Below are 16,276 nucleotides of genomic sequence, written 5' to 3' on the forward strand. Positions count from 1 at the left end.
CTTGACATTAATCAAAGTGACATTACCAGAAGATGTCTTTGTCATGACAAGTTGACATTAAATTTGTTTGGGATGTCCTTATTATGACAACTTGACATTAACCAGGATGACATTACCAGAAGATGTCTTTGTCATAACAATAATAATCATTATGTCAACTTGTCATAAACACAAACAGAGGTGCATTTCTTGTTAATGTCAAGTTGTTATGACAAAGCCATCTTCTGGTAATGTCATCCTGGTTGATGTCAAGTTGTCATAATGACATCCCAAACAAATTTAATGTCAACTTGTCATGACAAAGACAACTTCTGGTAATGTCACTTTGATTAATGTCAAGTTGTCATAATCAGGACAACCCAAACAATGTCAACTTGTCATTACAAAAACCGAATGACACTTAATGACAGCAGTTATAAACGTTTATGACATATACATAATTTTTATGACAAGTTCATGACAGTGTCATGTCATAGTTATGACAGTGTCATGTCACTCTTATGTAGATACCTTCAAGTAAAGTGTTACCGAATATTGTTTTCATTAGTATCTTAATTTAATTAATAACTAAATTTCAATTGTTGTTAGTGTTTACTGCGGTCATTCTGCTGCTCTACTGGTAGTACTAGTACTAGTACTAACAGAAGTCATCATCATGTTATAGCCTGTTATATTTATCTTTTAAGAAAAGTCCCCAATTTCAGTTTTTCCTGTTGGTATTGAAAATGGTGACGAATATTGCTTTTCACGCTATTGTATTGAAGTTAAAGATGACAGTATTGTGACATTAGTTTATACACAGCCCTGTAGGGTTGTCTTGAATGCGCACTTAATTTGGTTGTTAAGCAGCATTTAGTTTTGCCTGTGTAATGAGCATAACAGCCAGTTTGTATGAAATGATTTCTTTGTTATGTGTGGGATCTAAAGGGGATATGAAATATGAAGTCTTCTTGCAGTCCTATTGATAGTTACTTGATTTTTTCAGCTGGTTTCTTCCTATCCCTCATGATGTTTTAAATGATAAACTTAAAAAAAAATGCCTGTTATTTTTTAGAGCATCTTTATTTATTTATTTTGCATGTGTGGATTTCCTGGGTTGTATCTAGAGAGATAAACAAGTTGTTTCCTATTGATGCTTGAAGCAGGAAACCTGGCTTGAATGATAAAGAAATATTGGACAAAGCACAGAATATGAATGCTTCTGCGATCATTATTCATGAGTTTCAGCTACACAACGGATAGGAAAGTGCGCCCAGAGCTGCATCAGGAAACTAAATGGAGAGGTGGTATTCCACCGAGTGTCTGACAAGACCATCGGCAAAATGAGCCACAAGCATGCCTCAAATGCTTACTTAAGGAATGCTTTATTGAGCGCAACGCCTCTGTTCGGGGCTGTAGGATTCACAGCCATTAAATTAAACATTGTCCTGTAGCCTATTACAGGAGCTAGGGGAGGAAAGCCACTCTTTTCAGCCAATCCCTCAGCACCTCTGAAAAATAGATGCCGGGAAAATGAGGCTGGGTAATTGACAGCAGGTCAGTGAGCCAGGGAGACCGAGGGTGAGAGGAGGAGGAACAGAAACTATGGCACATTTCCCAGACTTAAGATCTGTGTGTATACTCTTTCTAATTGAAGGTCAATGCGTCTTCCCAGTGAAACAACAGGTTGATTTACGCACACAGCTAACTGCTGTTGTGAAAAGGCAGGGGATCTAGCTGTTGTGTAAGAGGCCAAGGAAGGGAAAGACAAAGCAGAGTGAAGAGGTGATGAATATGTTAACTGGAGACGACGTGGGGTGGAGGAGCCAGGGCTTAGAGGCAGTAAAATCCTCACATTAACCGATTGCTATGGATTTTCCCGAGCTGTAAAAGAGGATCTGCTCCAGATTTTGTTAAACCGATCCAAAGGAGCTGATGTCTAGGCCAACATGTCTGTCCGATGCAGTAGTACTATGTGTGTGTAAGCGACTGCGCGCGTGTGTGCCAGTCTGAGTGGGTGCAGAGGCAGGCAGTCGCAGCCACAGCCACTTGACGTTCAAAGAGAAGAGATCAAAGGACAGCCCCGTACTTCAGTCTCCTTCCTCAGGATTAAAACGATCATCAATAATAATGGGCTGGGGTAGCACAGTGGGCAAACTGAAGAGGAGCATGAGCGGAAGCTGATAGGTCTCACACCTGTCTCTGCGTGTGTGTGTGTGTGTGTGTGTGTGTGTGTGATATCTTAGTGGTTTGCCGCCGTGACAAGTAGGAGCAGAAACCATAAGCGCAGGGCTGTTTTTCTGGAACTGCTGCCTGAACCATTCCCCTGAAACATCATGCAATATTCACCACAACAACATCTTCACTTCTCACTTTGGGGCTCCCAAAAGATTGCCTGTGAAATGTATGAATGCATGTGTGTACGTGTGCGTCTGTGCGTGTGAGCGTCTGCATGCATGTCTCTCCTGCATCATGGAACAACAGGGAAAAGCTGTGACTGTTTACTTGGCAGGAAGTCACCGCACCATCCGTTATTTGTTTATGTGTTTACGAGTTCATACATGCGAGAGCAAAGCAAGAGAATGTTTCAAATGTCTGCAATAAATATGGTGGATTGTATAATGCATACCACTCAAGCCTATAACACGAAACTCCATTCTAGCTGTCTGTCTATGGGTTATTCTGATCCTGGAGCAATTTATAGAGTAAAACTACTTTTCTTAAATGTATTATTACACTAACAAAACACTAATGGTTATTCATATTGAGTGTAATCTGAACTCAATGAGTAACATCATTTGTTAACACGTTTTGTGTAATGATCATTCAACTGTGCAATACACTGAGCAATATTTCAACTGTACAGTGCTATCTTATCTAAAATGTAATTTTCAATTTTTCTAGTCTTGCATTTACATTTTGTACACTTTTGGCACAATGCACATATTTCAACATATTTGATATATTTCCATTTCTTACACACCGTTCTTATATGTTTATAATTATTAAGTCATTCAGTTTCTGTCACCACTTATGTTGGTACAGGGTCACAGGGGGCCGGAGCCTATCCCTGCTGCCATTTGGCAAGAGGCGTGATACACCCTGGACAGGTCACCAGACTACCACAGGGCTGACACGTAGAGACAGACAACCATTCACACTCACATTTACACCTACGGGCAATTTAAGCCTAGTTCACATTACACGATTTTCACCGCAATTTTGACGTCGCAGAGGATCTTAAAAGCCACCTTGGGCTGGAGGTGAGTCGGCAGATAGTCTGCAATGACGAGCCCTCATGTGTGAACGAGCCTACGAGCAAGTCGCCCCCTCGTCTGTGACTGGGACTGGATATCTCGCATGCTAGAAAACTGGAGAAGGCTGACACGACTGACAAAGAGCATCAGCCAGTGAGAGGCGGGATACGTCCCACGTCAGCGTGCAGGAGGACGGAAGAAATGTGAGGAGGACAAGCTGCAGGGTTGACAGGTCAGCTTATTAGCCGCGACTTTGGGCTTGTTTTTTTTGTAAAGTCACTTACAAATAACTTACTTGTTTCCAAAGTGGAGTTGCTTATTTGGGCTTGCTCTCTAAACATCGCCTTTCTCCTGTATACATCGCTTCTTTTGGGCTTGTTTCCATAGCCCTGGTTGCTTGTTTCTCTCCCAAGATCTGGCAACACTGACAAGGTGGCAAGCAACAACAACAATGGTGGCATCCACAGGATCACGGGGAGCGCGTTGTGTTTGGACCCAGGCCCTGGAGGCAGATCTGATTCAACACTGGGAAGAATATCCATGCCTTTACGATGTGTTGTCTCCAAGTTAAAAAATGTAGTTTGGTGATGTCACCGCGTTATCTGGGGTTCTGTCGGCGAGGGTGGAGAAATCTTGTGGTGTGCACACACAGGTCGTAACACAGTTGGCGAGACTCCCGATGACAGAAGCACACGTCGGCAGGTATGAACTCACAAAAGATTCCGCAACCCAAAATCGGGGTGAAAATCGTGTAATGTGAACTAGGCTTTAGAGTCACCAATTAACCTGCATGTCTCTGGACTGTGGGAGGAAGCCGGAGTACCCAGAAAAAACCCATACTGACACAGGGAGAAGAATACAAAGTCCACACAGAGGGGCCCTGGCATGTATATATTGTGTTATATATTGTGGCATAATGTGGATACTTCTTATTCTATTTCTATTTTCTTATAATTTCTCTATGTCTATATAGTGTAAAAGCAACAATGTCCCCCTGGGGATCAATAAAGTATTCTGAATCTGAATGCGTGGGTTAAAACATATTGTGCATGGTCAATATAGGCTTGTATCTAGCCTACCTACCTTGAATAACTTTGGCTGGCTGATAACATCAAAGTTCATTTGCTTTTTTGGGTACTTATACAATGTTTAGTGCAGAGTCAGATGTAAACAGTAAACTAATTCAGAACAATCTTCGTCCTACTGTTCGACTTGTTGGTGTGAACACAGTGTGCAAAATGCCCTATGACAACAGAGGGCTGGGGGGTCCCTGCACTCACAATGCAAACTATACAACATCACCCCACAATTATACATTCTATATGCCATGTGCTCAGGGAAAAGGACAGTCCAAGGACCTCTTTTATTCTTGCCTTTGGATAAGTAAGGGTTTTTATTTTGCGTATGGACTTGTTTATTCCATATGCAAAACATTTACCTCTGCTTTCTTACACTGGTGCCATGCCTGCAGTCCATAAATAAATCATATCTTATGTGTATCGTGAGTGAATGAGGCTTCAAATACGCAAATGGAGAGCAGGGCCGCATTAATTAGCCAGAATTTATAGTTTGCATTCATTTGTGAGGCGGCATCACTTTCCGTTCATACAAGCAGTTGCAGCATGAGCTAGGTATGCACTGACTGCCTGTTTACTGTCAGGCGCATTCTCAGTGCTGCTCCTCTCCTTTTCAACTTTGCAGATAAATATTAAATACTTAGCTTGATCTTTGCAGCCCCACAAAAATCAGATTTTCAAGGAGCCTTAATTAATGTTTAGTGGTGTTAATTAAAGGGTCAGAGGCCACCTGCGAGCCCTGTATTTCACACATGTGCGTGAACGGTGTGTAGAAGTCAGAAAATGGTAATTACGTTAACTCCCGCATGACACACACGTGGCAGCGGTGCACGTTTTGAGGGAGTGAGACAGGCAAAATGTAGTCAGACTTCTCTTTCCAATCTCCCTCTCTTCCTCTCCTCTTCAATCACAGCCTTTTCCCCAGGAGGAGAAAAGAAGAGGTAGCTAATTAATTACAGTGACTGACGACTCGGTGGTGAAGATCTAAGGAGGTGATGAATTGTGCGGTGGTACAACTATGACAGTAATCTGAGGCAATCCCCTACCTTCACTACCAACCGCGGTGAACTGCTCCCCACATTGCCTCATAATATATCACTCGAACCCACTCTCCCTGTCACGACTGTTTAAGCCTCGGCTGCAGCTGATCCCGAGACACAATAGGGTTGACAGCAAATGAAGGTCAAGGGTCACAAGAAGCTGAAAGCCAATCACAGGGAGCCACGCAAACCACACAAGAGGATCGCTCTCAATTGGAAGCAGCAGCATAATGTTGGATTATCAGTGAATACACGACACTAATATCTCTTCTCTGTACTTCTACAACGTCCATTCATCATGTGACAAACTCAGGTGCCAAAAATGGATGTTCATTAAATTGCCAACAGCTGTGAGGCTACTGCCGGAGACGTGTGTGCTGCGTAACAGACATGCACACACAGACACCTCTGCTAAGTCAATTTCTACCTGAGAAGGGTTTGAATATATTTATCAGCAAACGATTACAGATCAAGACAGTTCAAACGTGCAAGAGACACGAGACAGCTGGGAGTAAGAGAAAACGAGGCTTTTTGTATCATCTGTAGCAGCCGTGTGTGTAGCGCTACAGAGCAGCTGTCTGGCTTGAAAACCAGAGTTTAGTCCCTACAACACCTCAGCTGATAGATGGTCTTCATTATCTCTTCCCTCCTCAGGGGAAGGAGCTCCGAATGTTCCTCTCTTGATCTTATCAGTCTCCTTTTATAGATCAATAACTTCCACTACACAATAGAACAATTAACTGAATCCTCTATTGCCTTTAATTGTGTTGTTACGCAGACCTGTCAGTAGATGGAAAATGATAAGAATACTGGGATGCACTTTTATATTCAGACTAATTTTATTAATTAGAGGAATGAATTATAATCTCGGAGGAAGTCAGTTGCAGGGAGACTCTAACAGCATTAAATAAATGTTTGCTGAGAATCAATTTCAAGCACCTTGAATTGATTGAACTAGTTTTGCCATTCTTCCAATTTGCAGTAAATGTGTTTGATTAGACTGTAACCTTGTTGGCTGGGTTTGCGGAAATGCTGTCTTTTAATTGGCATAATTAAAAAGGAATGTGGGAGAGAAGGCGAGTGTGCGTCAGGCGGCGGTGACTCAACTTGCACAATGTAAGGGAATGACGTTTGGATTTGCAGTGGGAAACATAGAAGCACCCAGTGCTGGGTGCCAGCACCACTCAGCATCAATACTGCATGCAGTAATGCTGGAAAGCCAAGCGCTCCAGACCATGAGGCACACAAGAGGGCTAAAATAAGACCCAGCAGCCAGTGAGCTTTACAGCTCGAATAAGCTCTTATGTGGGAAAAACAGTTCTGCATTCATCAAATTGTATCTGAGAAGAAAACTGGGTCAGATGGATAATAATGCAGAGGGTTTGGGTCTGCGTTTGCAAAGTGAAATATCCCCGGTCGGCTAACGGAGGCAACTTTTCTTTTTGCAAAATACTCTGGCATTTCGACTGGTATTCAGTGAAAGAATTTGATTTGATGGTGCTTGATCCAAAGTTTAATATTTATACAAAGATAAATCTCTCTCTGTGCTAACTAATTATTCATTTAATTTTGTTGCTGTTGACACTACACACATGCTGCATAACTTTGACTCACAGCACATCTATAATACATACTTTCTAGGCACACATATCAATTTATAATGCGCCATGGATTATGTATGTTCACTCATGTTCATGAGTACATGAGTCTGTGTGTGTTGAGCGCGTGTTCCCACCAACCTGTGCTGCTCTGGATGGTTCTAACAGTGGTGGTGGTGCGCGGGGGTGAGTTGGTCCTCCTGATGGCCACTGTGACGCCTCCCTCCTCCTCTTCCTGCGAGCAGCCTTTCTCTATGGCACGCACGTAGCTGTGGCTCCGCATGCGGAAGCAGCCAGGCATGGGCAGGTCCAGTGCATCCACCGCCTGCGACTCCATCTCACTGAACACTGACTCACACACTGCCTCGATCTGCCCGTTCACCTCCACCTCGCTCACCTGTGAAAGAGGGGACACACGCAGACATACAGTACGTGCACGCAAACACCCAGACGATAAAACACACACAGGAGAGTGCACGCCCGAGCACAGGGGAGAAATCAAAATGCACAGGCGCACCCCAGTATAGTGCAAGACAAAGGAGAAGGGACAATATATTACAGAAGCAAAAGCCAGGGAAGCATCGCTTTGCTGTAAGCTATAAGCTGTGAGCTATTTCACTGATTAAAGTTTCGCCAGGCAGGAGTTTTATGTACAAACACACTTAAATCACAAATTGGGGGCTCCAAAAAAAGACAGTGTTCCCATAATTTGAGGCAGGCTGATTCAACATGTTTGCCAAAAATGAATTCTGTTGTCAAATACTGACACTCACAGAGAAATATCAAGTGTATGATTGGTCTTTTAAACAAGAGCCTGAGACACCTCTTAATGACAAAAGTTATTTTGACTGAAATCCATTAAGGAAAAGCGATCAAAATATGAATTTGAAGTGAACAATGTTCTCGGCGCAATTTAGTCTTCTTTGGTTAAGCATCACGGACAAGCCGAGCTGTTAAACATCAGCAAACTGTGTTCAGATTAAGTGCGTCACATAATTGCTGAGTATGTTAGTTCAAATTGGTCAATTATTACCTCCACACTGCCTCGTGAAGCTTTAAGCCATATATAGAAATGAACATGTACTTAAAAGTGGGAATGTATTCCAGAAAAATAGAAAAGTCCAAGGAGTGCAGAGGGGGAGGAATCACTGTAGGGTACAACTTCAAAGGGCCGCACAACAGAGTGAAATACTACAAGTGTTGTTATTAAAGGTGAGTATTAGTAAGTGTCAAAGCCAGGACTACTAAGAGTTGAGATGTGACTTGAAATCTATCTACACTTGCATCATCAGCTAATGCAGTTGGGGTTTCAGAACAGGAAGGTCTAAAGGGAAAAGAAATAAAACTTGGAAAGCTCTTTCTACAGACTTGTGAGATGGGTGCAGATTGGGTTGTGTGAGGGTAGATAACACGAAGCTCCATTCCATTCCTTAAAGTTGCCCTTGTTCAGCCAGTCCAAAAATGTTGAGCAAACTGCCCAGTCACCAGAATAATATGTTGGCATTGTACGTTTTTACAAACCATGGATATGTAACATTTGTTCGCTTCATATGTCTGATGTTGTTGGTGTGACACCTACGCCAGACCAACAAGAGTTCGGTAGATGTCCAGCCATGTTTGTAGTGAACAAAGAAGGTGTTTACAAAACTGGTGTTTTTAACGAGAGTTTGTTAACTGCCCAGTTTTTTTTGTGGGGACAAAAAGGGATGTTTATTGACGACAGTTCGGGACATGTCCAGCCATATTTGTTGGGGCAAAAAAAAAAAAAAGTTTTTTTATGAGAGTTTGGTCCATGTCCAGCCGTGTTTGTAGCGACCAAAGAGGGTATTTTTAAACGGGAGTTCGGTACATGTCCAGACTTATATGCAGTGACAAAAGCAGGTGTTCGTTAACGGATACTTTGGTACACATCCAGCTGTTTGTAGCAACAAAGCTGGTGTTTTTAAGACGAGTTAGGGAAGTGTCCAGTCTTTTTGGTGAGGACAAAAGTGGGTGGTTATTAATGGCAGTTTAGGACATGTCCAGCCATATTTGTAGGGACAAAAGTGACTGTTTTTAATGACGGTTCGGGACATGTCCAGCCATATTTGAAAAAGCGAAAGCAGGTATTTTTAACGAGCGTTTGGTACATGTCCGTCTGTGTTTATAGCGACAAAAGCAGGTGGTTTTTGACGAGAGTTTGGACATATCCAGACATGTTTTAGTGACAATTTTAAGACAAAACACATTGATTTCCTTTTCCTAAACAAGTGGTTTTTGTGCTGAAACGTAACCACGTTAACCGCAGCGTTGTCACAACATAAAATTGAAACATAAGGATTCAACATATCCCATACATATAAATTGTATAAATGTAACATATTGTCATGCTTTGGGCTTCCAAAGTAAGCTAGGCTACTCTGTCTGGATGTGCGTGGGTGGAAATCACTTCACACAACAAGGAATCTTCCATTTCTGTACTTTACTTAAGTTCGGCAGGTGAGTACTGAACACACAGCCTTTTGTATCAGTAAAGTCAACTCTGTTGGGGTGCAGTCTCTAGCTCGGACACAGAACAGCAAGCTAGTGCTGTCCATGCAATGAGCTGCGAGCACCATTCAACCTTTACTGACTCCTGCTAAAACTTGCTATCTTCATACATAATGTTTTCATGTCAGCTAACTAATCAACATGTTACATCTAGCAACAAGGAAAACATTTGTAAGGAAAGAGAGAAGGCACAAACCTAACTATTGTAAACTGTCTTCTGTGATTTGCAGAAACGTCCACTGCTAACATTTATTCTGGTGATTGTGCTGGAACAAAACATAGGAATGGGATGTGGCGAGGGACTACGGCGATTGGTTTGGGTGTTTTGTCAGTCAAGAAAGCATACAGTCAGACAAGTGTGAGTATACACTGTAGAGCTTGGAGTCAGAAAGGTTTGTGGACCTCGATTCAATCCACTGATGTTAAGCCTCTGTTTTGTGTGTGTCAGTTCACACTCAATGTGCATATGTGTCAAATATTAGGGTGAGTGAGTGAGATAGAGAGCATACCAGCACCTCTTTTATTCAGTGTCATTTTTGTAGATGCCAGGTCCAGTGTGTCATTCTCCTCTGGGCCTGCTCCCTGCCAGGACTTGAAGGGACGTCTCAAGGGTCCATCATTCAGCCGGTGAGGCAAAGTGTTGCCCCTGGGCTTTGGATGGGAGTACATATCCCCGTTACCCCAGGCAAAAAGGTAAGCTAAGCTCCCCTGTCACTCCAAATAATGCAGAGTTTGAAGCTGTGCCCAAAATCCAAAATGACTAACATCTTATTTTGCAGCAGCTGTGACAATAACAGACCTTCACTGTCAATCTTCACTGCCAATTCTTCAATATTTCAAAAACTATCAAATCAAGGCAAACGCCTATCATCATTTGGAACCAATCCCAATCTCAATTATTCATAAAATTCCTATGGCTGCATTTTAATTCTTGTTTTTCATCTCTTACATAGCAGATGCCAAATTGAAGAGAACATTTTTAGCCTGTCATTTTGCATCACAAAGTATACCAAGGCAGAAGGAGCATATTAGGGTAAAGGATTGTGGTGGGGGGTTCTGCATGGTAATTAGCCAATCTGAATACGCCTGTAATCATCTGAGCTCCAGAAAACAGCACGCAGACGTATACACTAATTGGGAGATTGGGGGTTTTCATACTTTTTATACTTTGCCGGATGGTGACCTGATTGTTAATTCAGGCCTTAGGATGGCTACGGATGGGATTTCCTCCCCCCTGCACGACCTTATTGGACATAGCAGTGGAGGTACAGGGGGTGTAAGGTCTGACGGCAGAGAGGCAAGGGCCCCTGGGTGCCACTAACCTGGCTGATGGTGCTCATGGCTCTCATGTAGCTCTCGTTTCGCGAGCGGAATTTAGGCGAGGCCAGCAGCCCTGCCGGGTCCAAGCTGTCCAGACTCCTATTGATGGAAACCTCACTCACCGCCCGCAGGTAGCTGTGACTCCGGATCTGCAGCTTGGGCGAATGCTCTGTGGAGATCCTGCCACGAGAGAGGGAAGGAGGGACAAGAACAGAAGGAAAAAGTCAAAGCAGGAAAAAAGAGAGCTTAGCAAGATAGAGGTGGAAAAGGAGCAAGGAGAAACAGAGGGAGAGATAAAGTGACGAAAAGAGAGGGAGATAAGGTATTTGCAAAGTGCCTTGCAGTGTGTATGAACCCGAAGATACGGATCAATCCACAATTGCTTCAGGAGACACCCTTATCTAATCAACAAGCGCAGTACTATTGAGAAACACTCGCAGTAGCTTAGGCAGTGTGTCCTTGAAGCACCTTGTAAGCACGCTCTAAAACACTTAACAGTGAGAACACTCACATAGTATGTCAGAGGAGGGAAGAGGAACTGTGTGTGTGTCTGTGAGGCATTCTTAATCTAACGACTCTCACACAAAAACAGATGTAACAGACACATAAGCAACACGCAGACACACACACATGCACAAACACATCCCCATCTCCGAGGAAGATGAGTAGGTGTCTCATTAGCTCTCACCTGCCTCCAATCTGATCGCTCAGCATGCATCACGCCTATGTGCCTGTATGTGTGTACATGTGAGAAAGTGTGTGTGTGTGTGTGTGTGTGTGTGTGCGTGGAGGTCACGTAGCAGTTGGATGCCAGCTAAACAATTCATTAATCAGGGGAAATGAAACCTAAAAAGCTGACTCGCTTTCCTCTTGATGAACATCGTGGCCTACTAAACCAACTTCCAGAAAACAAAGTGCACAGAGAGAAATGATTACAACACAGATTAGAAAATCTACTCTTAAATCAACTGTGAGAAGTAGGAACCAATATCCCCTTTATTTCACATGCTGTCTCTTATGTCCACTAGGGAGTGTATAAAAATTCACACACACACACACACACACACACACATACTCTACACATACGCACAGCTCTTATGACTCTCTGCCGGTCAGGTCGACTTTAATTATGTATTTTCTTCTTAAAATAGAGCACGGTAACCACAGCAAAGCAAACTAGATTACTCATTCTTGAATGGAAGAATAGAGGGAAGAGGACAGTGGAGAGATACAGAGTAATGAAAGGACAGATGAGCTATTAAGATGGGAATAAAGGTGATGATGAGTTACTAATTTTAAAATACATCTTTATGTAACCAAGCCTTTCTTCAGGCTTTATAAATATGGAGCAAAATCTACTGAAAGTTACTGTATCAAAGCCATTCAGTAGAGTCTGACTGCAGCCATGGTCCTGATGCGCATGACAGGAACGCCCACAAAAATCATTTGTTTAGGAGGGACATGAATACCCTGTAGCTACTGACTGCCTGTTTTTTTTTTTTCTTTTTGGCTACACGGTAAAGACTGCTATATACAATGGTGGAAATGAGTTAGCATTTTACTACTCACGGCTCCCTCGTCTCAAAGTCAGTGGGTTTTTGGTTAGATGCCTGAAATAAGGTCTGTGGTAAACACAAGCTGAAGAGACTGTCACGTTTTGTGCTACGACATAAAATACGTCAGTAAATACCCCACTTTTAAATTATGAAGCTTTTACGCCTCTTAAAAAGAAGGTTGCTATAAAGTGGCTAAATGAAACTACAGAACATCATCATAGCAAACACGGCTTTACAGCTTCATTGTGATGGCAATGTTAAGTTTTGCAATGGTGGTGTAGTTCGTTTAGAAGAAGAAGAAGATAGACTTTATCAATCCCTGAGAGGAAGTTCAATTTTTTCACTGTTATCATATAGACACAGGCCCGAAATACACACACATGCACAAACAGGACCTATACATGCATTAAATGGAGAGATGTCAGAGCACCAACACAAAGAGCTGTATTTGGTCCGAATAAGAACTTGATCCGCCGACCCTCCAGTTCCTAATCCAAGTCTTCATGGACTGAGCTAACATTACATTAGCTAGTGTTAGCTTTTTACTTCTGGCGATTTATTTCATGCTCCAAAGATCATAAATGCGGCACTCATTTGTGAAGATTATCTTGCTGAACAAAACATGTAGGCTTTGTATCTTAAAGTTATTTAAGTTTGTCACAGAGCTTATTTTCTGTCGTAATCCAAAATCCAAAAATTCCATTGGCTTTCTGGATAGGTAACCAGGGGGACGTTATCTTCTGTGTCAGCTTAAAAAAAAACGTCATTCTTGCAGCACTCGATTGTCCTGTTCATGAAATTCTGAAATCATTCAAGCAGTATTTGTGACTTCAATCAAAAACGTGGGGCAAACTAATTATTGCATCGTGTTACATTAACATAAGTCATTTGTATGAACTCGATCTCTTGCTAGCTAGCTTCCTGCAAGCAATGCAGCCATGATGCTAATAATGTAATGCTGGCAGCGAAACATTTAGTGCTAGCTTGCAGGTTGTATCCCCAACCCTCACATGGGTGACTGATTTCATCAGTGGACATGGAATCCTGCTTGAACAGAAACAATATTTTTGTTGAGAACTCCTGCCTGGGTTTCTCTGAATGCAAAACTAACCTTATGACTCCTAATGACGAACGTCCATATGAGCAGATGCCTATTTCAAGAGTTCTTCTGTCCAACGAGCCAATCGAACATTAATCTTCTCGTAAAACCAGTAATCTATGGGCAATCCTGTCATGCATGTCAGGAATGCCCCACCGCTGCTGCTATCAGATCTGTCTTAAAAGTCTAGGGTGTAGGATTTAATGCCATCTAGCAGCTGATGATACAGATTGCAACCAACTAAATCGCAAATGGCCGGTTTTTGGTTTGTCTGTTCTGACCTACTGTACAACGATATGGCGAGCTTTAGATTTCAGGTGATTATACACTAAAGAAAAACATTCTGTGAACATTTCCCCCTAAATCCTACACACTGGACATTCAGTGGTTACTCATGCTTGCCAGTTTGTTTTATCGACCCAGTTCATTCTTTTTTAGTCTGAGGTTTCCCCTCAAAACGGTCTGTAGAAACTCTGTTTTAACACACATTTAATACATGTCACACTCTGCAAGTGAGAAATGAGAAGGTACATTTTCAACCCAAGGAACAAAAATAAATCAAATTGTACATCTTAAACCTTGGAGATTTGTATGAATCATCCATATCAGCCGCCTGCAGTCTGTGACTGTGCATAATACACAGAGGAATCAAGTAAGAATCTACCCACACCATTATCTCTATCCACATCTCCACTTGATTTCCCTGTGGGACTGATTATCGGCAGAACCAATGATGTCTTTTGTGGCAACCTGAATGGCAGATCTAGCCGGTAATCAGTACCACCTAAGGGAGGAAGTTCAGCCTGTCCCAGGGTGTCCCTCTATGGAACAAGTGACATTAATGAACACATGTTCCTCTGCCAGTCAAGGATCACGGCTAACTAAAGCCGTGTCTTGATTTCAGCGACATTAGAGAGTATTCATGTATTCCTGGATCTGTGTTTTTTTTCTTCCCCATCTTCTCCATCATCTCACTTTGTCCCCTCGCTTGCCTCACCTTGTCTTTCCTGTCAGTCTGTCTTCCTCCTGTTTCCTCATTTGAGAAGTTTTCTCTGCCCAGCTTCCCTATCCTCCATTTCCCATTACCTTCTCCTCTCCCTACTTTCTGTTAGTCACTGTCTGAGTAAAAGTCTTCAGAGTGATGACTGAGCTTAGAAGGACAGAAAGACAGAAATGTGATTACTGCAACCCATTATTCAGGATGTCTGTTCTCGCTGAGACATTAAAAAAATAAACACGATAAAATCTAGGCCAGGAATAAATGAATTTGCAGCAAAAAGAAAGACGACTGTTAGTGACTGAGGGAGACAAGAAAGGATGTCATTTTCTCCTGAGCTTGTTTGTCTGCCAGGAATAATCCCAGCTGTTTAAATGCATGCTTTATCTGAGCGCTGTGTGCTTTAATAAGGAGGAAGGTTAGCACTGGGCGAGAGTAAACAAATCTCACAACTTCTCAGGAGCAATTTCTCACTAGTCAAGGACACAATGGTCACAGAATGGGCTCCGAAACATATGGAACAACAAAGCTGATTATTGAATCATCGCGGAGTGTAACACAGGCTTGTGCCAGCTCCCAAATGCACAGTGTGAAAACAAGACGTCAGCTGCTCCCTCCTCGGTCTCTATCTCCAACGTGCAGCACTGCAGCTTGGTTTGTTCCACTGGGTTCCATCAGATGATGATGGCAATCCCCGGGCCAAATTCAAGTCATTAGTGGGCCCCAAGCTGCGTCACTTGCACTTACATAAGCTTGTGTGTGTGTGTGTGTGTGTGTGTGTGTGTGTGTCTGTGTGTGTGTGTGTGTGTGTGTGTGTGTGCTTGTGTTTGTGCAACCAGTAACAATGACTGAGCACCCACTGGTGTTCTTCTCATCTCTGTATATTACACAGCTAATCTGTCACAGCCCTGTGCTGCAATATTACACATGTGTCCCCAATTCTTTCAGTTATGAGGTCGCATAATGGGAAATATTTTCATCAGGTATGAATTAATATTATATTACAACAGTTAGTGAAAGGACATACCGTAATACTTAAATTAAAAGCCTAGTCCCAATTAAACGCCCAGTCTCTTTTACTAGCCAGGTATAGCTACACATTTTGACAAATAAAGGCCTGTCTCAATTAGAGGCCAGGGGCCTCATTTATAAAAGAGTGCTTAGGATTCATACTAAAAGTCGACGTGCACCCAAAAGCTGAAAATGGCGTGCGCCAAAAATTAATCTGATTTATAAAACCGCGCGCACGCACACTTGCACGCAATGTTCTCTTTATAAATCACAGACCTCCTGGAGTTGTGCGCACCCAGATCCGCCTCATATTCCGCCCTCTACACGCCCTAGTTCAACCATAAATGGTCATGCAAATCACCTCATGAATGCGATCTGCATATAAATAAGCTGGCATGCGAGTGTTCTCTCATTGAGAGTCACGGCGACAGGTGTGAGAAACGAACCAAAAAACGGAATTTCTCCGAGACTGAGCTCGAGACCCTTTAACGGGAGGTGGAGGACTGAAGAAAGTTTTTATTTGGTGGCCACAGAAGCGGGATCACTAATAAAAGAAAGCGAAAAGAAGTGGCAACACATCAACGCTGCTGATGCTGTTAGCTGTGTCTGTGGGACTGCACGGACAGTGCCATCTTGCGCAATTACGCACAAGGGTCACCGCAGTATTTATATGTTTATGGCAATTAGTCTGATCAGACACCCGGCCTGAATTACAGCATGAACCAGTGGTATCCCTGTCCCAAAATACAACGTGTAATTTGAAATACAATTCAAAGATGAAAGTGTAATAGGTGAACACGTTTCTTCATGCCGG

At 42.6% G+C, this 16,276-nt stretch overlaps 1 protein-coding gene across 3 annotated transcripts in view; it reads right to left on the bottom strand.

The window, feature by feature from the left end:
• The window catches only part of dlgap1b (discs, large (Drosophila) homolog-associated protein 1b), a 117,205-nt gene that overhangs the window by 32,564 nt on the left and 68,365 nt on the right, over window positions 1-16,276 (bottom strand). For 2 of the 3 annotated variants that reach the window (XM_050057292.1, XM_050057294.1), the window contains exons 5-6: window positions 10,802-10,979; window positions 7,092-7,347 (exon numbers count right to left, since the gene is read on the bottom strand). In XM_050057292.1, coding sequence (XP_049913249.1) covers window positions 7,092-7,347; window positions 10,802-10,979 — 434 coding nt within the window. The remainder of the gene's footprint in view (window positions 1-7,091; window positions 7,348-10,801; window positions 10,980-16,276) is intronic. The other variant, XM_050057293.1, reaches the window with a different exon arrangement.

The sequence above is a fragment of the Epinephelus moara genome, chromosome 11 (assembly GCF_006386435.1).
Source record: "Epinephelus moara isolate mb chromosome 11, YSFRI_EMoa_1.0, whole genome shotgun sequence".
Classification (NCBI taxonomy): Eukaryota; Metazoa; Chordata; class Actinopteri; order Perciformes; family Serranidae; genus Epinephelus; species Epinephelus moara.